This window comes from Lolium perenne, chromosome 1, assembly GCF_019359855.2.
Source record: "Lolium perenne isolate Kyuss_39 chromosome 1, Kyuss_2.0, whole genome shotgun sequence".
Taxonomy (NCBI): Eukaryota; Viridiplantae; Streptophyta; class Magnoliopsida; order Poales; family Poaceae; genus Lolium; species Lolium perenne.
Genome location: NC_067244.2, coordinates 10,388,865 through 10,410,647, shown reverse-complemented (window position 1 = coordinate 10,410,647; position 21,783 = coordinate 10,388,865). Strand labels below are relative to the sequence as shown.

The 21,783-nt window shown below is 45.4% G+C and overlaps 2 protein-coding genes across 4 annotated transcripts; one reads left to right on the top strand and one right to left on the bottom strand.

Annotated features, from left to right (window-relative positions):
• Positions 1–2,546: 2,546 nt before the first annotated feature.
• Positions 2,547–7,580, bottom strand: LOC127326031 (cytochrome P450 CYP72A616). 2 transcript variants are annotated; one of them, XM_051352861.2, is made up of 5 exons: positions 7,182–7,580; positions 4,178–4,398; positions 3,825–4,072; positions 3,344–3,722; positions 2,547–3,274 (listed from the first exon to the last, which is right to left on the bottom strand). In XM_051352861.2, the coding sequence occupies exons 1-5, from the start codon at positions 7,519–7,521 to the stop codon at positions 2,831–2,833; spliced, it is 1,632 nt and encodes a 543-aa protein (XP_051208821.1). In that variant the 5' UTR covers positions 7,522–7,580; the 3' UTR covers positions 2,547–2,830. The 2 variants fall into 2 exon arrangements, with proteins under 2 accessions (XP_051208821.1, XP_071682151.1); XM_071826050.1 differs by lacking the exon at positions 7,182–7,580 and adding an exon at positions 5,067–5,259.
• Positions 7,581–11,410: 3,830 nt separating this feature from the next.
• Positions 11,411–13,178, top strand: LOC127325992 (ATP synthase small subunit 6-A, mitochondrial). 2 transcript variants are annotated; one of them, XM_051352833.2, is made up of 2 exons: positions 11,411–11,687; positions 13,054–13,178. In XM_051352833.2, the coding sequence occupies exon 1, from the start codon at positions 11,512–11,514 to the stop codon at positions 11,677–11,679; it is 168 nt and encodes a 55-aa protein (XP_051208793.1). In that variant the 5' UTR covers positions 11,411–11,511; the 3' UTR covers positions 11,680–11,687; positions 13,054–13,178. The 2 variants fall into 2 exon arrangements, with proteins under 2 accessions (XP_051208793.1, XP_051208792.1); XM_051352832.2 differs by having other exon boundaries at positions 11,417–11,687; positions 13,048–13,178.
• Positions 13,179–21,783: the final 8,605 nt, after the last annotated feature.

The window sequence follows — 21,783 nt, the reverse complement described above, 5'->3', positions numbered from 1 at the left end:
TCTTTTCAATATTTTCAATATTTTTCAATTTGAAGGTCCTATGACTACCATCTTGACCCCAACTGAGGATCTGAGTAGTAGTTTTAGATCTCCAAATTTCAAGCAGTTTATCAAATAATAAAAACATTGTCCCTACTTTTATAGAGCGATTAGTTCATTATTTTCTTTTCAATTGATGGCTTGTATTTTGAGATTTTTCTGGTATTCATTATGCTGTACGAAAGTCATATGTGACTTGTGGTCCCCCAAACATATAGCTTGTGCAACTGGACGCTGGTTTGAGGGATGAACGAACAGGCGAAGCAATTGAATTCGGTAATTCAGGAAGCACAAGTCGGCAGGGACATCCAATCGCTCCTAGTAGATTATACTCTCTTTGATCATAAACATAAGATGTTTTAGATATTTCAAAATAAACTATATACATAACATAACTAGTGTACCTAAACACTAAATGTAAACTAGAGACATACCAAAATAGATGAATCTTTAAAAAGTAAAAAAAAAAAAAAAAACTTATATTAGTGGACAGATGGAGTAGTTTCCATTTGAGGAGTTCCAGAGGACCCCTCCCCAACCCCTCCTCTCCCGACCCCTCCCCAACTCTAACTGCCGCCGCCGCCGGTAGCGCCGCCTGGGCAAAGACCCACGGGGCGTGGCGGCGGCGGGGGCCTTTCCTCGTCGGCGTGGGGGGCGGCGGACGGGATCTCCCTTCCTTGACGCTCGCGGCGGCGGCCGGCGCGGATGGTGATGGGGCAGCGGCGGCTCTTGCGCTGCGGCCCCCCCCTCCCCTCCCGTAGGCTTCCATCCGCAGCACACCGGCAGGGGCTGGTGGTGGGCGGCGGCTAGGCCCTCGGTCTGCGCCATGCCCTCCCCCCGCCTCTAGTCGGTCGTGGAGGCGATCTCGGGCTTCTTCCGCGTCACGAGGGCGCCCGGGGCAGCAGCCTTGGGTTCGACGGAGGAGGTGGCTCTCTTCTACGCCGGAGAGGGTTGGCATGCGGTTGGTGGTCGTGGATCTTTTGATCTATCACCGCGATCCGGCGGCGAGATGGAGGAGCATGGAAGCCGGCGATGGTGTCGCCAGTGGAGGGCTGGATTGGCCAGCTCGGGATGGTCGCCGACGTGGGGGTCCGACCTGTATAAAGGCGGCGGTCCTAGGGCCTCTCTTGCGTGAAGAGGAGGACCTACAGGAGGCCTGGACTCGTGATCTGGCAGAGGGTTGAGTTCCGGAAGGCTCCGCCGGCGAATGTAACAATGCTTTGCCTGGAGTTTGCTGGATCGGAGGTATTCGGTCGTGCGCACACATGCTTTTATTCCGACCGTTTGGTTCTGGAGGGAGCGGGGCGAAGCTCTTTTTCTGTGTTGACATCAAGTGACTATGGATCCATGATGAAAGTCGGAATTAGAGAATTTCATGAAGGCCGGAGGGGAGGACTAGCTAAGGGAGGTTCAAGTCTCCGCGCTATTGAGAGACTGGCTTGGTGTTCCGGGCTTCACAGCATCGGTATGAAAGTGGGGGCGACAACACATGTGAAGCGCAGAGTCCTACCTTTCAGGGTGAAAACCCATGGTCTGGCCTTAACTGGTTGTGCCTGGCAATGGCCTTGGTGGAGGCATTGTTTTGAGAGCGGGGACTATCTTCAGGGTGAAAACCTAAGATCTTTGATCGGGCGACGATGGTGTTTGAGCACTGTTCCCTTCTTGGAGGCGTCGTTTTTTGGAGAGTCTGTAATTCAGGTGTTGCCTTGGCGGTGGATGTACTGCTGTTGTTAGGCCCGAGATACTGTAGCGAGACTTTTGTTTCTTAGTTTTCTTTTCTTTGTTTTGGCTGTGTGCATCCGTAGTGCCATTAGGGTGGTGCGTGTTGCAGAGGCTGGGTGTAATTGGTATTTTCTTGATATTAATATATTCCCTTTATCGAAAAAAGATGGAGTAGTTTCCTCTAGTACTGTTGTAATTGCTCTTGTGTGGGAGGTGCTTTGCGTGCTCTTCTGAAAGCAAAGGTATAGAGGAGCCAAATTCTACGGGAGGGTGAGATGATCATTCCCTGCATCGAGAAGCAAGAGTAGTGTAATTTGTCATTATTCCTTGTCCTGCGGAGATGCCTGACTCGCAATTTTCGCACTTACATGTTGAAATTGCAGGGCTCGTGTCAAACAGAAGTGGAACTAGGTAGTAGAGTGGTTACCTCTTTCTGTAAGCAGCACACAGTGAATGTGAATAAGATGCTCGATGTTGCATTATAGGTTCTCTGTAATGTTTGTTCAGGCTTCAGAATTAGTTATGAGGGAAGTACCTTTTGGTCTTGCACAATGTGGTTTGCGGTCGACTAACAGCCCAACATTTTATCCTTCATTGGGGCTATATGCACAGTTTTCCTTCCTGATAAAAAAAAGAAAACTCAAAGTAGAGGCATAATCAACGCTACTTAGTTGTCATATGAAATTTCGAAGAAGAATACGTAGGATGAAGAGTTCATCAAACTGGATATTCAAACAAAACAAAATACATGGATTACAATGATTGTCTAAGTAGAGATGAGGAAGAAAGGCAACTAGATTTTATTACAGCATCGAAGGAATTTGTGAACCCACCGAACATAAAAAGGAGGGAGCAAACAAAGCGGATGAGAAAAGGTTACCCCATGCAAAAAATGGAAGGCCAAAGCTAATCTTTGACGGGACTACATTTATCAAAACACACCTTATATAGGAGTACATCTTATATAAAAATCAACCCATGTGGAATGGTATGCAACATATATAGTACGTACTAGAGTCTAACATTATCTGATACAACGTACAGCAAGTATATTATGTGCATAAGCAAATCAATGAAGCCTCCTGAGCTTGATTTGTGCGCCGTGCTGTGGCTGCAGCATGCCAATGGGTAATGGTGCGTGTTTGTAGGCTGGTGAGAGCTCCAAGGAGAAACGTCGAAGGATCATGGCGAGCCCCATCTTAGCCTCGAGCAGTGCAAAGTTCTGTCCGATGCAGACCCGGGGGCCCCCACTAAACGGGAAGAAGGGTGCCGGCGTGTTCCTGGACCCGGAAGCTGTCGCCTTGGAGATTCCATCGGCAAACCTCTCTGGCCTGAACTCGTGCACGTCTGCCCCCCAGACGTCTTTGTCATGGTGGATGCACAACACAGGTATAGTCAGCATCACGCCAGCCGGGTACCTAATCCCGTCGACCTCCATCGGCTTGTATGTCCGGCGGTGGATCGCTGTTATCGGTGGGTAGAGCCGAAGCACCTCGTACAAAACCATGCTCACCTGCAAATGCAATCTGTTTCAGTACAACGACCAGATGACTTACCAATGAAGAAATTACCAAGGACTTACGGTTCTCAGGCGATTTAAACAGTCATAATCTGGGGTGCTGCTGCTGCCCAAGACCTGCAGGACCTCCTCCCTCGCGCGGTGCTGCCACTCCGGGTGCATGCACAGCAAGACCATAGTCCAAGTGAGCAGAGCGGATGTGGTCTCCGTGCCAGCAAAGTAGAACAGCTTGCACTCTCCGATCACCTCATCCGTCATGAGGCCGCCGCCGCCCCCTCTGCGGTGAGCCATGTTCGACTCCAGCAGCAGGCCAAGAAGATCATCGCTTGTACCTTGGCCAGTTCTCAGGTCCTCCTCTCTTTTCGCAATGAGGCCTTTCAGGATCCCCTCAACCTCGGCAGCGATCTGCTTCCTCCTTCGGTTAGTTCTCGTAGGCAAGGACCTGCATGCGCAAGAAATCCATCAATAAATGTATTGTAGACCAACAGAGCAGAGCATCACTAACTACTCCAATGCAGAATAAGAGTAACAGATTAAAGCTCACAAGTAACCAGGGAAGTATATCTTATTCAGGACAAGCACAGTGAGCTTAGCCTGCTCCCCCTGAAGCTCGAAAATCTTCCTTCCTTCAAGGTAGCTGCTGCCAAACGCGGCACGGGAGATAACATCCCCTGCCAGTCTCTGCATCTCAGACCAAACATCCACCTCAATTGTCTCATCATCCCTGGTGGCCATACTTTCCCATCCATCAACCAACTCGATGCAACATGCAGCAAAAGCAGGCAACATGCGCTGAAAGTTGAAGCCAAAGCTTTTCATTTTCACAAATTGAAACAACTATTAAATACTTAGCTAATAATTAATCATTGCCATGTTAACGATGGAAATATATGTCACCTTCAGCTTCTCTAGATGGAAAGCAGGGCTGATGATCCTACGATGTTTGGCCCATTTTTCACCCTCCTGGCTACTCACACCGTTGTGCAGCATCTTCAAAACATGGCTAAACATGAACTTCTCAAAATGCCCAAATTTGTTGGACAGAACTTTGTGCACCAGGTCAGGCTTAGTGATGGTTACCCTAGGCACAGGCCCAAACCAGCTGATGAACATCTCACCTGTAAATCAAGTGATTGAATGTTTTAAATAGCCCGCTGTGGAAAATAGCGGCAGCCTTCCAAAACAGCTATATTGGTGCTATAGTGGAGCAAAATGAGGCTATACCGGACAATTATACATGATTTCGTTTAGCGGAAAAATGCTCAAACAGCTATAGCGGTGCTAAAGCCAGCTCTTTAAAACTATGTGATTCTAACAATCAATGTATGTTTGCAGTATTTGCTGGATTGATACACGTATCTCTTGGGGGTGCTTGTTAGGGACCCTGCAAATAACCTACCCCTGTATGTAACTATGTAGCAATGAAACCAGCATACAGCAGAGTGAATATAATGGTATGTGGTGCATTCTTTCCTCGGAATAGTGAGCTGAAGCAGAACTAACAGGTGAAAATTAAAGAAATGAAATGATATTCATTGAAGTATGAATAAGTGCAACATTTTGGGAATAATTTTACCAAAAGATAAAAAGCTCCAGCCAAGGAATCAATTTTGTACTGGCAGTAATGCTCAAGATTCAGAACATAGAAACTTGTGGCAAAACTTCGCATCGGTCCCCAAATTAACATATACTAGGAAACATAGAAATAATCTTCAACTCCTTGATTCAAAACAGTAGGACATAGGCAGGAATGGAACTATGGGAGACTGGGAGTGCCAAAAGATACCGCATTTGTCTGTATGAAAGATTCCCATATATGGATAGGGTGCGCACTAGCAGTGCGGCAGAATAGATTCCGACGCGGCCGAGGGAACCGCTCTAATTAAGGTGGAGGACGCGGCCGCGCCGTCCCGGGATCAATTCGGAGGGCTTCCCTGGCCGCCGGACGCGGGCCACCCTGAGCTGCCGCTCAGCGCACATCACCTCCGTGGAATGGCCAAGAGAGAGGAAGGCCAGGCTGCCGTCGCCGCTGGTGTTGGAACTTGTGATCGCCGCCGTGCGGAAGATCTCCGGCGCCATCCCACGGTGTAGTTGATGGAAGTCGGCCACATCTCAGCTTGGGAAACATGGGCTGTATTTCAGATGTAGTAGTATATAAAATATCTAGTTCCTGGAAACTCCATTTAGAGGCTAAGCTACGATAGAAGAAAAAAAAAAGGGGATGTGGAACTCCTAAAAAGAAAAATCGTTAAAATCACAATTCTAGCTAGGGACTAAAACAGAGCGGAAAGGACAAAACTGGGTGGCACATTTATCTTCATATTTTTTGTGGTAGTAAAAAACAAATAAAAAACCAGGAAATAAATACGAAAACAGATACTGTCGAAAGAAGATGCACACAAAATACAGTACGGAGACAGAGCGAAAAGCAGATGTTTATCGAAACCAAGATACCACTTGAATCGTGAAAAAAAAATCAAGCAAAACAAGAAACCGACAAATCTTACCCCTAACCCTACTATTGATGCTCAGTATACTCGACAATATGGAAAGGGTCCAACCATGAAAGCTTCCTCGAAGTAACTAAGGGATTACTTGGTCTGCTTTGGGATGGGATTGACAAGGTCACATATTATGATAGTTGGAATAGGTCATGCACATCAAACCCTAAAACAAAAATTCCGTCTTAGAAGGAAACATAAATTATGTTTACACTTTTGTTGCTCGGACCACGATTGTTCTGTCTTTGCTTTTGTTTTTGTTTCTATCAAAATAATTCTATTTTGGTTTCTATTTCGAAAAATTCCCTTTCTATTTTCATATTTTCCAGTTCCATTTATGTATTTCCATGGAGAAGTCAGAAATTTTCCGCTCTATTTTCATCCCTAGTTTTAGAAAACGAACAAAGTGACCATCAACATCCAAATACTTTTGGAAGGGAGAAACATATCTGGCTTCCTCCAAGTTGGGACTCATGAGGAGACCCAAAACTCAGTTTACACGTGCAGGAGGAGCAACCAACTACGTGTGTTGAAACTTCCAAACGCTCCACCTTGCGTCCCATCGTCCCCTCCCCCCGACCAAGTTCGGGGGCAGTAGGCTTATGTTGTTTTCCTGCCTTCATCTCGCCACCATTCCGTACCTTCCCCACCTATTCTTTGTTGTGAATCGAGCTGCTGCTCAGCTAGTTACACTAGCTCCGGTGGTGTTAAAACCCTCTCCCGCCGCCAACACAGCTTCACCATCCTTAGATCCGTCTTTAGCCTGGGATGAGAGATGACCATGCTTTGACTGGTTTTGAAGACAAGGTGCAAAACTTTCCGTTTTTAGCCTAGTAGTGTATTCTGATAAATGTGTCACATAATTGTAATGGTACCTGGCAACAACAGAGACCAGCAAGGATTACAAAAAAAAAAGGGGGGGCTAAATATACATCACATAAGTTGGAGGGGTTAATAGCTAAAATTTGCCAAATTTAGGTGCCAAATCTGCAAATTTTAAAGGGATGTTTGTGAAAAATATTAATCATACGGAGGCAGACTGTCCCCCGCTAGCCCCGGCCCTTCATGGCAAAGATATAATCGGGAAGTGTGTACATGGCAAAGATATAAACGGGAAGTGTGTTCATGGCAAAGATATAATCGGGCAGTGTGTTTTAACAAACGCCGTAAAATAATGGTGTCCGTAAGCAAATTTTAGAAACAGGGGAGTGACTAGTTAGCTAAGCACAAGCAGAGCGGCGTAAAATAACGATGTCCGTAAGCAAATTTTCGAAACAGGGGAGTGACTAGTGAGCTAAGCACAAGCAGAGCCGCGTGTGTTTTGGTCATTTTGGGGAGAGGTACCAAATGATTTCCGAAACAGAGGAGTGAGCCAAGCAGAAGCAGAGCAGAGCACGCACCGTTGTCCCGGATGAGCTGATGGAGCAGCGGCATCGCCCGCGGCGCGATGTCGTGGCAGCGCAGCGGCAGGGCCCGGGACCTGGCCTCGCGGTTGAGCCGCGCGTTGAGGGGCTCGTCGCCGGCCAGCGGGCGGTACGCCGTGCCACGGAGTCCCTGCGACCTCAGCGCCGCGCCCAGCCGCCGCGGCCTCCACCACGCCCACTCCAGCGCGCGCCCGGCGCACCAGCACGCGAGGACGGCGGTCACGGCGAGCAGCAGCATCTGAGGAGACGCCCGCCGGAGAGCTGCCGCCGCCTCCTCCACAGCAAGTGACACTCGTCCTATGCAGCTACTGGCCATGCTGGAAGGAAAAGAGGGGCACAGCAAGAAGACAGAAATGGGCGATCTCACGAAGAAAGAAATATTCCGACATGATTGGTGCTGAACGATTTTCTAATGTTCTCGTTGTGCTAGCCGGTCCAAACACACGTGCGGGATTAGACACAAAATAATTTCACGGAAGCATAGAAGAATATGTACTACACTGTCGCACTCGCAGCACCTAGTCATGCATTTCGTGCTGGTGCATGCATCAAATATATGAGCCGCTCGATCTGCTGGTTCGAGTTGATGATGAATCAACGAGTAGCAGAGCGCCAGAGCATATCTGATATGGTTAGTACTGAACTAAATTGTGCCAGTCGGTCAAACTACACGTGCGGGATTACGCTAGCGAAAACAATCTTGAGGCAATCTAAAATATATATGGTCGCACTCGCTCCCAAAGATGCCGTGGAGGTGCATGCATCGTTGAAATTGCGCCATACAAATATCTGAGACAGCTCCATCTCCTGCTGCTGCTGGTGGTGGGCTGGTATGAGTTCACCAGGTTAGTGTCAATTCTGCATCCATAGGGTGCTTGACAGCCTACCCTTGTTAAAACATAATTTGCATCCAAGATGTCAAGTTAGGATGTCACCGTAATTACATTTTCAAATGTATTTTTTTCTAGGCAAATTTCAGTGTTAAAATTTACACTAAAAAAAAACAAAATACACTATAAGTGGATTTTAGTTGGGATCCCACTTGACACTATAAGTGCATCCCTATCAACCCCAGGTAACTCCCATCGGCCATCTCGGGTACCTTTCATTTGATAACCTCTAGAGGAGGGGCACACACACGCACACACCACCATCCTCACCAAGCAACCCGCGTGAGGCGGTGCCTCTAGTAGGACAGCCCACGGCTGCGTACCTCGCACCCATGTGCCTAGAGGGTCGGCCGGTGTGAAAGGACATGGAGCTCTCGTGTGTGGTTTTGGTAATTGATGACAATCCCTATGAACTAATGATTGTATTGAGAATCTATCTTAGGTCGTGTCCATAGCCATATATTCATCTCAAGGTTGCAATGAAGAAGATCGAGGTCAATGTAGAGGACGGATGAAGACGGTGTTGAAGACGGTGTTGAAGATGAAGGGGGGCGAAGACGGTGTAGAAGAGATGGAGACGGTGACGTGCGTAGAAGATGGATGAAGACGGCGGCGTGTTTGTTGGTAGAAGATGGTGGCATGTACAATGATGAAGAGCGTGAAGACGGAGCTTGCCGGCTCAAGTGGAACGCGCAAGATCAAGGTTTGTGCTCGGTAGGATAGTTGGTCGTATCATCGAAGAGAGCTCAAACCTTGCATGCATTGCATCGTGTTTCTTGGTTGTTCTTGGTTCTTATCCATGAGATGTTTTAGAGCTTGTGTTCATTATCATGACAAGATCTAGAACATCGAAAACGGATTCCGGATGCATCGCATGTTGCATGTTCGAGTTGGATGATATTTCCGGTTTACCATATTGAGAGGTTACACCTCTATATTTATAGGAAAATCATCATCCACTCATTTGCACGATTTCAGCATGTGTGGAGTTAGCTCTTGTCATCCTATTTTCGGAAAAATTGGTTTCACCTCAATCGGAGTTTCCTAGCTCGAGTTATTGTCGTTTCCGTATCGCGGTTTAGAGGGAAAAAGAAAAAAAAGGTGGTAGTACCGGTCCAGTACCGGTCTAGTACCGTCTTGGACTCTGTGAGCCCCTGGATCCGAACCGGTATTAGGCCGGTACCTACCCGGTAGTACCGGTTCGAGAGGAAGTACAACTTTCACAAGAGGAAGTATCGCTTATGTCGTTTTCTGTCTGTTTTCTGCATAGTTTTGACGCAAGCGGTAGTACCGATTTGGGTCGCGATTTTGACCGTTTTTCTGCCCCAACAGCTATATTTCTGGGCCCCCAATATATACCTCTCTCCCACCTCCGTCCAAGCGAGTTCTTCCCATCTACTCTCCCTCCTCCATTGTTGACCTTGAAGAGCTTGATCCTCCTCTTGATCCCCCAACTATTTTTTGCATCTTTTGTGGGGAAAGGAGAGAGAAGATATAGATCTAGTGCTCCAACAAGTGTGAATCCCCCTCCTAGCGAGGGGATCTTGCTAGATCTAGATCTTGGAGTAATTTGGTGTTCCTCCTCCTATTTTGTTCCTCCTCCCTTATTCTCCCAATAGCTTTTGTAGCTTTGTTGGAATTTTGGAGAGAAGGACTTGGGCATCTTAGTGGTGTTCTTAGCCATTTCATTAGGTGCATCGGTTTGGGTTCTCTCCGGGGTTTCATCTCGTGTGAGTTCCCGAACCCTAGAGTGCTTGTTGGCCTTAGTGGTGTTGTTGCCTTCGTGGCCTTGTCACCTTTGTAGCGTGGTAGCCTTTGTGGCCTTGTTGCCTTTGTGGCCTTGTCGCCTTTGTGGCGTAGTAGCCTTAGTGGTGTTGTTGCCTTTTGTGGGTGTTGTAGCCTTTGTGGTCTGGGAGCCGGTTGTGACGCGTTGGAGCCTCCGTGGCCGTGTTGCCTTGTGTGGCGTGTTGTAGCCTTTGTGGCCTTGTACTTGAGAGCCTTCGGTGTTGTGGAGTTTGCCTCAAGCTTGATAATTGGGTGTTTGCCCCAAGTTTGTACATGTTCGGTGACCACCCTCAAGGGTCCCTTAGTGGATCGAGGCTTTCCCTTTGGTGGAAAGGCTCGAGGAGAATACGGTGGCCCTAGTGGCTCATTGGAGTGCCTTGTGCCTCCACACCGCTCCAACGGAGACGTAGCACTCAAGGGTGTGAACTTCGGAGTACATCGTCGTCTCCTCGTTTTGCCGGTTACTTCTCAACCCGAGCTCCTTTACCTATGTTCTTTACATTGTGATAGCCTTCATGCTTGATGTTATATATCTAGTTAGCTATCACCTCGTTGCTCATCATCTTAACATAGGTTGTTGGTGCACATAGACAAACCCTAGTTGATAGGCTTTGAGCTAAACAAGTAAACCTTAAGTAGTTCTATTCCACCTTGTTTAGCGCTCAAGTAGAAGTTTTTACAACCCGCCTATTCACCCGCCCTCTAGGCGACATGCTTGTACATTCACGGTGGAAGGCATGATTTGGTTGGAACTAGTGTAGCTATAGTCCGAGAAGAAGGTCGGATGGACCTATGGTTTCCCATGCTCTTGAGGAGAAGGTGCGGTCATGGTCATGACCGCGCCTCCATCGAGGTAACTGCGCAGGGATGGATGAACGGGGGAAATACCCGCGCGGTGCCTAGTAAACCTCCATCGACGATCTTCGGGGTCTATGTACATGGGTCGTGGGAAATCCCTGCACGGTGCTGACCGGCGTACATGTGTGGTTTCATAAACAGCACTATGTCCCTAGTAAACCTCCACTTGGCTAGCTCGATGATTAATGATTGTTATGTTTTCCTAACGATGGATATCGAGTTGTCAATTAATAACGGCATGGTGTTCGCCGGGAAGAAGGAGTCTCACTCTGTTTTGGATATGTATTGCTGGGATCTCATGGTGTAGCTATTCCTAGGAGGAGTTCCTTCGCAGTGGACTCGCGATGGTCGAAGCCATTTTCCCTTCTTCTGGCTGAAAGGCATCCCCAACCACAATTGATGGTTGTTCTTCCTCTAGGCAACGCGGAGGATCTTCATGTCTAAACGCAGCTCGGCGAAGCGGAGTCTAGTGGTTCTTCTAAGCTGAATTTTCATGTACAAAGGAGAAAATGCTGAAAACAATTTTTATTTTTTTAGAATCTGAAAACATTTTTTCAAGGTAAAGAATAGTTAGCACATCAAAAGAATAGGCTATCTCTGGACCAAAAGTTCTCCATCATACTAGCCCAATATCTGCCCGCACTTCTGGCCCATACGGCCTAGTCCATTGACAGACTCACCACGATCCAACCCATACCACTCTCTCCGTCGCCGCATCGACGAGAGGGGCACCAGATTCAAGGAGACCCGAGAGAGGAGGAGAGTGATCGGAGATGAAGACCTTCGACCCGTGGCCGGTGTTCTTCCGCCGGGAGTGGGGCCGCAACTGGCCCTTCCTCGCCGGCTTCGCCGTCACCGGCATCCTCATCACCAAGCTCACCGCCGGCTTCACCGAGGAGGACCTCAAGAACTCCAAGTTCGTCCAGGAGCACAAGAAGTGAACGACCAGGTGACGCCCGCAGACCCCATCCATCTGTACCCTGCTCGATCTGTCCGTGGGTAGATAGATTGGTAGAAAGATCTGTAGGTTCGCCTGTTCTCTTTGTAGATAGATCTGGAGGGAGCGTACCATTTTGTATGACGATTCATTCTTTCATTACTCCTAGTCGTGCCTGGTCCGGCGTGCGATGATCGTCTTTTTTTTTTTCTTGCGGGTGATGATCGTCTTTGTTGGGCCCATGATGCTGTGGTTAGTTAGAAGGGTAGTGCCGATTTGGGGTAATCGGTAGAATAATTTGGTGAGATTAGAGCGGTTTATGTTGAGAAATGGTGTTGTGATACATTGAACTCTGCATGCTCTGCCGAACATCTGATTACATGAGTCGATTTCGCGATGGTTGGTTTGTGTCTTGTGGTTGTATTGGTAGGTTCTGCCACTATAACCTCCTATATGCCGTTGTAATTCTAACAGAAGGTGTCATTTTTTTGGGTAGACACTGCATGTCTGCATCCCATCCTCGATGCGTGCTAACTTGCGTCTGCTATTGTGCTAACCAAATTAACATCCTGTTGTACACTTTCAACAATACTCCAGTATCGTAGTCACATAGTTGCGCATCTGCTCTTAGCTTGTGCATCCCCTGTTACTCCTCAGAAACAAAGCATACGAGAGAACTATTCGCTCAACAATCTAAGAGCTATTTTCGTTTAGCAAGTTTTACAGTGATGCAAAAAAGGATGCCACGCCCCTAGTAGCTTGTAACCTTTTGACAACAGCACTTACACACCTATGTCAATACTCTATGGCTCACTAATGGCGTGTTGTGTCTCACCGTACTAATGTAGTATGGATTCGGAGCATTAACATGTACAATAAAATTTCTGGCCACTAGAGCAGTTGTGCCATAATAATGTTGTTGTATCTATGTTGTGCACTGGGGTACCATTATTTCAAGAATTACTTGTATCTACGTATTTAACTATATTTGATAATTAAATTCTTATGAACATATGAACGTACACCTTGGTTTCTATGTAAAATTTTAGCAGTAGCACTGATCTAATTTTGTTTGTAAATATTAAATTTTGCAAACTGCTCCCGATTAATTTCAGCAGTAGCAATGTTTATCACTTGTTTGTAATGATCTCCGAAACCTGTCATTGCTTTCTGCTACAACTGATAGATTAGGCAGCATGCATTTGTGCTAAAAGAAGCTCAAACTTGTTTGGGCTCTTTGCTCGGTGCAACTCATATTTTGCTCGGTTGCAGCTCATATTCTAACATTTTCAACAATTTGTACATTGTATTGCACCCATGTGTTTTACAATCAGAGTACAAACTGCTCAACCTTATTCTCTCCTTGCTGCAGGAACAGTACTGGAGTTCTCAAATGTGGCTAGCGAGTTCTTTCTGCGTTCTGAACTCACTTTACCCTGTTGTTCAATGTTGACCATGCACACTTTTTGGTCCTTCTATAATCTAATAAGAGGCGTTTGAATATTTGCACCAGGTTATGTAGACATGCATAGTGCCATTACTCACTTGGATTCCTTGGACATCTTTACACTACTATGACTCTTTACATGCACTTTTTTTTATCCGATCTTTTTTGATCAGGTTGTCGACTATGCTTAATTATATGCAGTTGGAAGAACTATAAATTATGATTGTTATAAATCAGGGTAGATACTAGTGGTTTAATTTCCTCATTCTTTCTTTCATCCTGACATATTGATTAGACAAGTATTTGTAACACAGACTACTTCTACTTCGAATATTGGAAAAGGAAACAACTAGTATCTACCCTGCAATTCACACAACAATAAGGCCTTGAGTGGATCTTGATGCACGTATGAATAGCTCAGATTGGGGACTGTGCTCACTCCACCTTGCTCAGAAAATCTTTTCTCATTCCCTGATTCTATATTCTGAAAAGTATTCTGAAAGCATGTTTCTGCGGCACAACTACTTTTTAGGATTTCGATGAGAATGAAAGCAGGTGCAAACACTTTTTTTTTTCTATCCATTTTGGTTCAGATAAAACCTACTGAAACCGTGGCAATGATGTTTTTGTTTAACTCCGAAGTTCATTCCACAGTAACTTTTCTAGAAGCCATGTGTTTTTCTTATTCGTTCTTGTATCATCCACTCTTAATGCTTGATGCTTATACACTCCTAGTATGTCGAACTTGATGGACCATTAGCTAAATTATTTTTGTTAATCTATTTTTTAAAATAAATCATTTGGTAGCAGCAGGTAGTATAACCAGCTAACTAACAGAATGACCTGGCTTGATATGTTAGTTGAATCTGAGATAGTTGGCAACTTCCTCGAAGCTGGAAGCCCAAGTACCTTGCCGTCGGTATCTCTGTAGAGAGCAATATAAACGCCCATGCTGGTGCATACCTTAGTTGAGAGGTTTGTGCAGTTGAAAGTATTGCTGCACAAATCTACATGGAGCATAAAGCATTGTTCGGTTGGAAAGCAGTTCTTCTTGCCAAGGGATGCAGTGGCCCAGTGCAAAGTATATGACATGATCTTCGTTCGTGCGTGCAAAGTACGTGGAATCTGGCACCGTGGCCTCCCCTTCGAACTCACCCCCCTCCCACAGGCTTGGCGAGCTTGAGCTCATATTGTACAGCCCAGCTCATATCTTCTTCCATGGGTCTCCACACCCTGACCTTGCTGTCCTCAAGATCCATGAACTCAAGGTAGCCGTCGATGGAGACAAATTTAATTGAGTTCCCAACAGGGCCCATTGCTCGAAAGGTTCTCGCCTCAATGCCATCTCTGTGGCCTACAGGGCCCATTGCTCGAAAGGCTCTTGCCTCAATGCCATCTCTGTGGCCTAGGAGCTGCTTGCACCCCACAAGTAAGTCAGTGAACTTGATGTCCATGGAAAGGATATCTTGAGAGAGTAGATCGCCGCAAAGGAGATAGACCCAGTAACCACGACCATGGAGCGAGAACACTTCCCCGGCGTCGAACGAGCTATTGGAGAGCCATTGCGAGGGGAAGCTGGCTTTCTTGAACGTCAACCATGGCGAGGTAGATGAGGACGGCAGCAGGAAGAGGGATGCATGACCTTGGGCGTCGGTGCCCGGGTAAACCAGGGTGTACGACCTATCCCCGTCATCTTGGCGGGCTGGAAGGGGAAATGTTTGGCATGGTCAGGATCACGCGGAGCGACCTATCGACGGCGTCATAGATGAGGAAGACATCGAGGTAGTCATGTCCAGGACAGTCCGACGCTATTAAAATTAGGTGTTTGTCGACGGTATGGATACATGTGAACGGCCCGACAAAGCTTTGAGATGTGCTCCTAGGATGAGGCCCCGCACCACCTGCTTGTCGTCGAAGGTGAGTACACGCGGCCAGGGCCGGCTCTAGGATTTGGAGGGTCCCAAGGCGAACTCTTTAAATGGACCCAATTTAGGCTGCGTGCATGCTAGATGGGCCTAATTTTTTTCTTCTACATTTTCCTATATACACTGTGCCAGAAAAAATGGGCCCCAGTTTTGGTTGGGCACCGGGCCGTCGCACTTCTTGCCCTGGGCTAGAGCCGGCCCTGCACGCGGCCCCTGCTGGACTTGGTAGGCATGCACGAGTCGGTCGAATAGGAAGAGGGAAGGCGAGGTAGGCATGGCTGATGCTTTGCTTGTGGATCAGCGACGCCAACGGAGAGGAGCCAAGCGTGAAGACGCGGGGAGGGGAAAGTCCAAAGACCGTCCTCAATTTTCCTTTTGTCGCTCCACATGTAAATATGATGTACGTGAAAGTTTAGATAGATAAGCAGTATTATATATAAACGATACGTCTATATCTCATCGGACTTAGACTTAACAAAATCTTAATCACGTGACCTCACCAAAGCTCTGTTACAACTCATATGCAACTCATGGCAAACACTAATCTTGAAGCAAAATTCATAGGCGTTGATTTTTTTTTCTCAGCTACAACCTAGGTGTAAATCGGAAAATCTTAGTTGCAATCAACTTGCATATAGGAAAATCTCAATTGTAACGCACTTGGGTTGCAAGTTACAATCCACTTGCAACTATCATGCAAGCACGAATCATGATGCAAATCGACCGAGACATAATAAAAACCAGACACCTTATTTCTATCAATCCGTATTGTAAAAGCTTTTAATTAGATTCCAAACTACTCATCCCATATTAATTAACCGAGACCAACTGTCTTCAGTTATCCATTAATTAAAAAAAATATATCGAGATGAGTCTTCTGTCCTTGAACCATCGTTATGGGCCTATGTCGTTGGTAGATTTTCAGAAGTATGCGTCCTAATTAAGGTCATGGGTACGTGACTACTTCCTAAAAGATCTCCGTGTTGTTTTGTTTCTGTTTCAAATTCATGTGCCCGGTTTCAATCCTAAACGGACTAGTTCGGGGATCCGTAATCGACCACGCTGGGGAAAATCGAATCGAATCCTATAATACTTGCGCATACGAATTGAATCGTCCTATACAAGGACTCGCTCCCCCTATGTATTTGTATACAAAAGTGCATCGAGAGGCTCCTGATTTCTCACCCAAATAATCAATAGAAGTACGTGGTGCAGATCTAGATGGCAACCACGACAAGTTCATCCGAGAAGGAGGTGCCGGTGGATCCGGAAGTTGAGAAGAACGCATCCGGAGAGACAGAGATGACAACGGAGATCAAGAAAAAGATAAAGATCGTGTTTGAGGTGCCAGCCAGCGAGGTGAGGCAGGTGATGAACTTCAAGCCTAAGCCCTACAAGGTGGACATACCGGACGAACTGATCAGACGTTTCCCGGAGATGGCGGCAACTATGTACATGATGTCTGTCGACACAGCCCCGGTCGCCGAGAGCTTTAATAGATGGATGCTTGAGCGGAAGGAAGATTTCACCAGGCAGCTCAAGGCCAAGGGCATCGTCACCCGTGAGGCTGAGGTCGACGAGGACTACGACGAAAAGAAGGACTATGCTCCGTTGCATCGAGGGCGTCGGAGGCACCGACCGGGCGTCGTGAAAAAGCACCAAGGGGGGACAATGAAGCTAAACTAGTTCATCAGGCTACTCTAGCTAGCGATGTCATCATGCTTGTTTCAGATCATTAGTTCGATCTTTTGTTGAACGGTATTTCAGTTCTGCCTGCCCCATGATGTATCTATGCAGAATGCTTGTTTCAGCTCATCCGGTTTAATAAGACGTCCTTGCGTTTGTGTTCAGTTAGTCTAGTGTTGTCAGGTGTTGTATCATCCAGGATCGTCAGGTAATCAGATGTCAAAACTCTCAGTAATTTAAGCAGGACCTGAAAGTTCCACCAAGGCCAGAGGAGGTTTTAGGCGAAAGAAACCTGTGTGGCATGGTTTCTCTCGATTCCAGAATTATTGGCCTCGATTATTGGGTTTGAATCCTAAACCTACGCGCCTGGTTTGGCCTAGTACTCCCTCCGTTCAGAATTACCCTGCGTTATAGGTTTAGTCGAAGTTAAATTTTACAAAGTTTAATTGCAAATATAGGGAAAAAAATATTAATATCTAAATTACAAAATTAGTACCATTAGAATGATCTTGGAATGTATTTTTATATTATGTAAATATGCAATTATAGATGTTGATATTTTTTGCTATATCTTTGATCAAACTTTAGAAATTTTAACTTTAACTAAAGCTAAAACACAGAATAAATAAAAACAGAGAGAGCATACTGGATGTGTTGGTTGCCGATCTGCTTCAAGATCAATATGTAACTCTGCACATTTAAGGTCCTTTTGTACATGTCTTCTGCTTCTCCAAGAAAAAAAACAAGGAAGTTTACATGGAAGTCACCTGTTCGTGCTATAACTTCTATCAAGATGACTCCAAACATACATCCAGTGCACATAGAGCACACAAAAACTTTCACCTGGCTCCCGTGTCGTTGCTTGCTGCGCCACTGGGGCGCCCTCATCCCTTTCAACACAATGTTTCGGCACATTGACGTTTGGCACATGGACGAAGCAGTTGGTACCAGGTGCATGTGGGGTCCACAGTTCCAAGGCGGTGCCTCCCTCTCGTCTATGCCGCGTCACTGTGGATGCGCTGATGCGGTGGGATGTCATCTTCTCCACTAGAACCACCGTAGGATGATATCTCCGGTGAAACTCTGGTGGATGGTGGTGAGGTGTCTGACACTCATGTACGTGGTGACTGGTGACTACATGCCTGAATCTCTCTACCTCTCGCTCCGCTCGTCAGAAGTTAGCCTCTTCTTGGAATTTGGATCACAATATAATATTATTCATGAGATATGTATCCGTAATACCAAGTCGTCCCAATGGAATTTCCTCCTAGGTCCGTTGGCCTCCCAAAAAAACCTAGCGCGGTGTCCGTTAAAGGTCTGATGCACCCCTCTCACCAACATACACACCCCCATGGCATGCATAGGCAGGTTGGATAGCCAAGCGTTGATAAGTACCAGCCGCACCGCGGAGGACATCATCTTACCCATCCAAGGGTCCGCACACTTAGCCACTTTCCGCCCCAACGGAGATTGGTGAAATTTGCTCAGCTAATGCATTTCTTTTAAAAAAAATCAAGCCTAGTGAGGTACATTGGGCAAGCTTCTTAGATAATTTGGACATTGACATGTTTGAAATGGAATCTGCCGCCATTTGTGTTGCTATGCATCATCCTTTTTGTTTTGCATATCTCAATTGCTGGTTATTTTGATGTACATGTTTTTCTTGTACAAACCAGAGTGTTGCTTTGCACAATCCTTTTAACTATGAGCATGTTTTTATTTCCACATGAACTTGTGTGCTGATGATTAGTATTGAGGTTCTCTCTTGGCGTTGTGCAAGCCGCATCTGTCAGATAGCTATAAGATTTTATACATGTGAGTCTATGTGCCCATTCAGTAGCCATGTTAGCCCATCCCTGAAGCTCCAGTTCATCTAGGAAAAATATTAATGGTTTATATATGTACTTCTGCTTGTGTAAATCTAACATATGAATGAATTTTGTGGTATGGCTGTAGGTCGATAGTAATTATGGTAAAAGAAATTTCTTACGGAAAATCTTCTTTGTTTATTTATGCATGTGTGGATGTTATCGTCGCATGATTCACTTGTTCGATGATGGAATCCCCTGGTGAACACATCCTCCCTTTGATTTCATCACCATGAATGCATATATGCATTTATTTATAATATTTAATGTTTGTGTTGCTTGAATAAGAAATGCATTCTCTGACTGTGTTTTAAACTTTATATAATGCAATGGTGTGCATGTAGATCGGCATATCTTTTTTTGTGGGAACCTTAGTAATGGACCGATTTTACAAGAGCAACCAATTTATGGTGTGGCCAAAGGCAATTAATCTATGATATATTATGTACTGCAATTAAATGGTTACGCAAATAATGAAAGTTATATATTTACGAAAATAGCTGCTGTGTTGCTGATTTCACCTGAATTCGTGGATGTTACTTGACTGAATATGTGGTAATATGCTTCCTTTCCCCCAGCGCATGCGGCCGTCGTGTCCAGTGTGGTTCTGTAATAGGGCCATACTAAAAGGAAGTGAGAGCAAATTTATTGCGCTCTCCGAAATATTGCGGTTTCAGCTATTAAGTTTAGTTTCATCTGCTTATCTAATTATCTTCATTTCTGTATTAGTAAAGTGACTACCTAAATAAGCTCTTCCAATGTGAGTTGAACCTGCGTTTTTCTCTTAGGATGGTTAATATTTCATCAGTCAAACTGAATTCTTGTTTCTATTCTCTCTTTCCATAATTTATTTGTTATTCTGCAGCTACAGTTTGGGTTGTCAGGAGATTCTCTTACTGATTCAAGTTTCTATGTATAGTATTTTTCTAAATGCCATTTTAATCTTTATTTATATCGTTCTAGTTTTCTAACTCTTCTATTTTAATCTTACTTGTATACTAGACTGAATTTAATTTGAACTTTTTTGGGATATCATAGGCTGATGATTCTTTGTATTGTTCCTGCACTGCTCATATAGATATGGTGTTAATTTAGAACTATGCAGTCACAAACATATCTTAGGTTTAGGTAAATAGATTTTATTGACTGGATCTTTGCTATGAAAATTTATTCCCTTGCCCAAAAAGTTGTTTTTCCCTGGTTGGTTTCATGTTGCAAGTGAGACATGCTAAATTTCAGGCGCTTTGTTCACCATTATCAGATCTCATCATGTACTTTCAGGCACATAATATGTGTTCCATGGTAGTTTCAAATGGAATTGATACCAATTCTCTCGTTTTGCACGTCAGTGGCTGCGTGCCTGTGTTGGTGACGAGCACCGTGATGTGGCAGCCGAACGAGCTCTTCCGCTCTGACCACGACCGCTGCTAGCCATCTATGTGAGATGCCTCCTTTCACCATCGCCGGCCTTCTAGCGTCCCTCGCCGTTGTGCCCCCACACTTGATCCAACCGGATGCAAGCACTGGTGACGAGCACGGCGATGCGACAGCCGCGTGAGCGCATCCCCTCCAACCATGGCTGCTGCTAGCCATCCATCCAAGTCGGCCTCCTCCTTTCAATGTCACCGGCAAACCCATCGCCCCTCACCGCCCGATCTGGCCACCGTGTCTCCATGGCTTTCTCGACGCTCCAAGGCGAGATCGTCGGTGTCCTCTGGCCCTCTGGGGGAGGCATGGTTGTCCTCCATCGCACCCCAACCTCATCTTCCTTCTCGACCCTTCTTCATTGGGCATCAGCGGGTAGAGGTGCTGCCAAGGAAGGCCAACTATTCCAATGCTATGAACACCTTTCGTGGCTACTATCGACCCTCTCCATCGATGCTACAAAGGGCAACTACCGGTGCTACAAGGTTCCTGTCATAGTCGTCAGGTGGTTAATTTGTTTTGCTTTAACAATTTTTTATTTTTGCACACACATTCTTCAGGTTTTTGCATCATAGGAATAAAATTATTGCGACAACCGTTCCGAAATTTGCATCATATGCTTCCGGGAATTCACATCCTGTGAAGATTTTATTTTGCTACAACCGTTTTGGATTTTTGCTACGAGTTCTCTGGCCACTTGTCCAAACAATGTCTTAGATGAGGTCAGTTTTGCTACTATAGCACAGTTTTTTTTTTTGCTAAGACGTCTCTGGCAAAGGATTCCGACGAGGTCTTCAGCGTTGTCCCTGGCGAGATCGGTTTTGCTACAGAATTTTGTTGATCAAACCCGTTTAGGTCATATTTTTCATTAGAATTTGTGGAGACTATGTTTGGTATTAGAGTATTAAGCGAGTTTAATCTCCGCTTATCCTATTTTATGTAAATTTTAGTGTACTTTTCTCAATCCGCAATACTCTATCTGTACCTAGTGAATTGTAAATAAAATTTTATAAGGATTAGATAAGGGTAGAGATTTCGGGAACACTTTGGCTCATAGGAGCATATGCTCCCATTATATGAATTCACATTTCAAAGTGTTAAAAAATTCTAAACTAAATTTTTACATGTACATCTAGACATTTTATGTTGGTACACAAGTTTTTAGAAAAAAAACATTTTTCTGTGGCTCCTGTATAAAAGACAAATTTTGATGCTGTAACACGACTACGTACAAGATATTTTTTTGTCTTTTTTGTACACACCGCACAAAATTTTGTTTTTTCACGAAAACTTGTGAACGAACATAGGATGTCACGATGTATACCACAAATTTTATGTCAGAGTTTTTTGATATTTTTAAAATTATTTTTCTTTATTATTCTATATAATATGCACGCGTGTGCCAAAACGACACCCCAGAGATTTCACTTAATACTCATAAAGTTATTCCCACGAGTACAAGAATAACTCTAGTGCCAATCAAAACCTCAGCTGGAGACGCTCTGCGTGTTGGAGCGAATCAGAGTAGGAGAGGAGAACGGAACGAGATCAGCTATAGCTTCCGTCAAGAGCACGAACGTCATCCATGTGGACGCAATTCCTGACCTCTCCAGACTCGAACCAATGATTTGTTGCACATTTCTGGTGCTTGTCCGTACTACTATAAATAGATTCCTAGGTTTGCTGGAGTTGGATGAATAGGACATGGATTTTAATGCCATGCTTGTGCCTGAATTCCTGCCTACCGCCAGTCTGGT

What these genes read in the sequence shown, in the direction of transcription:
- LOC127326031 (XM_051352861.2), bottom strand. Translation starts at nt 7,521, where the DNA reads ATGGCCAGTAGCTGCATAGGACGAGTGTCACTTGCTGTGGAGGAGGCG. An exon ending in TCCATCTAGAGAAGCTGAAG is followed by an intron (nt 4,073 to 4,177) that starts GTGACATATATT and finishes TTCAACTTTCAG; the next exon opens with CGCATGTTGCCTGCTTTTGC. An exon ending in GTTTAAATCGCCTGAGAACC is followed by an intron (nt 3,275 to 3,343) that starts GTAAGTCCTTGG and finishes TTGCATTTGCAG; the next exon opens with GTGAGCATGGTTTTGTACGA.
- LOC127325992 (XM_051352833.2), top strand. Translation starts at nt 11,512, where the DNA reads ATGAAGACCTTCGACCCGTGGCCGGTGTTCTTCCGCCGGGAGTGGGGC.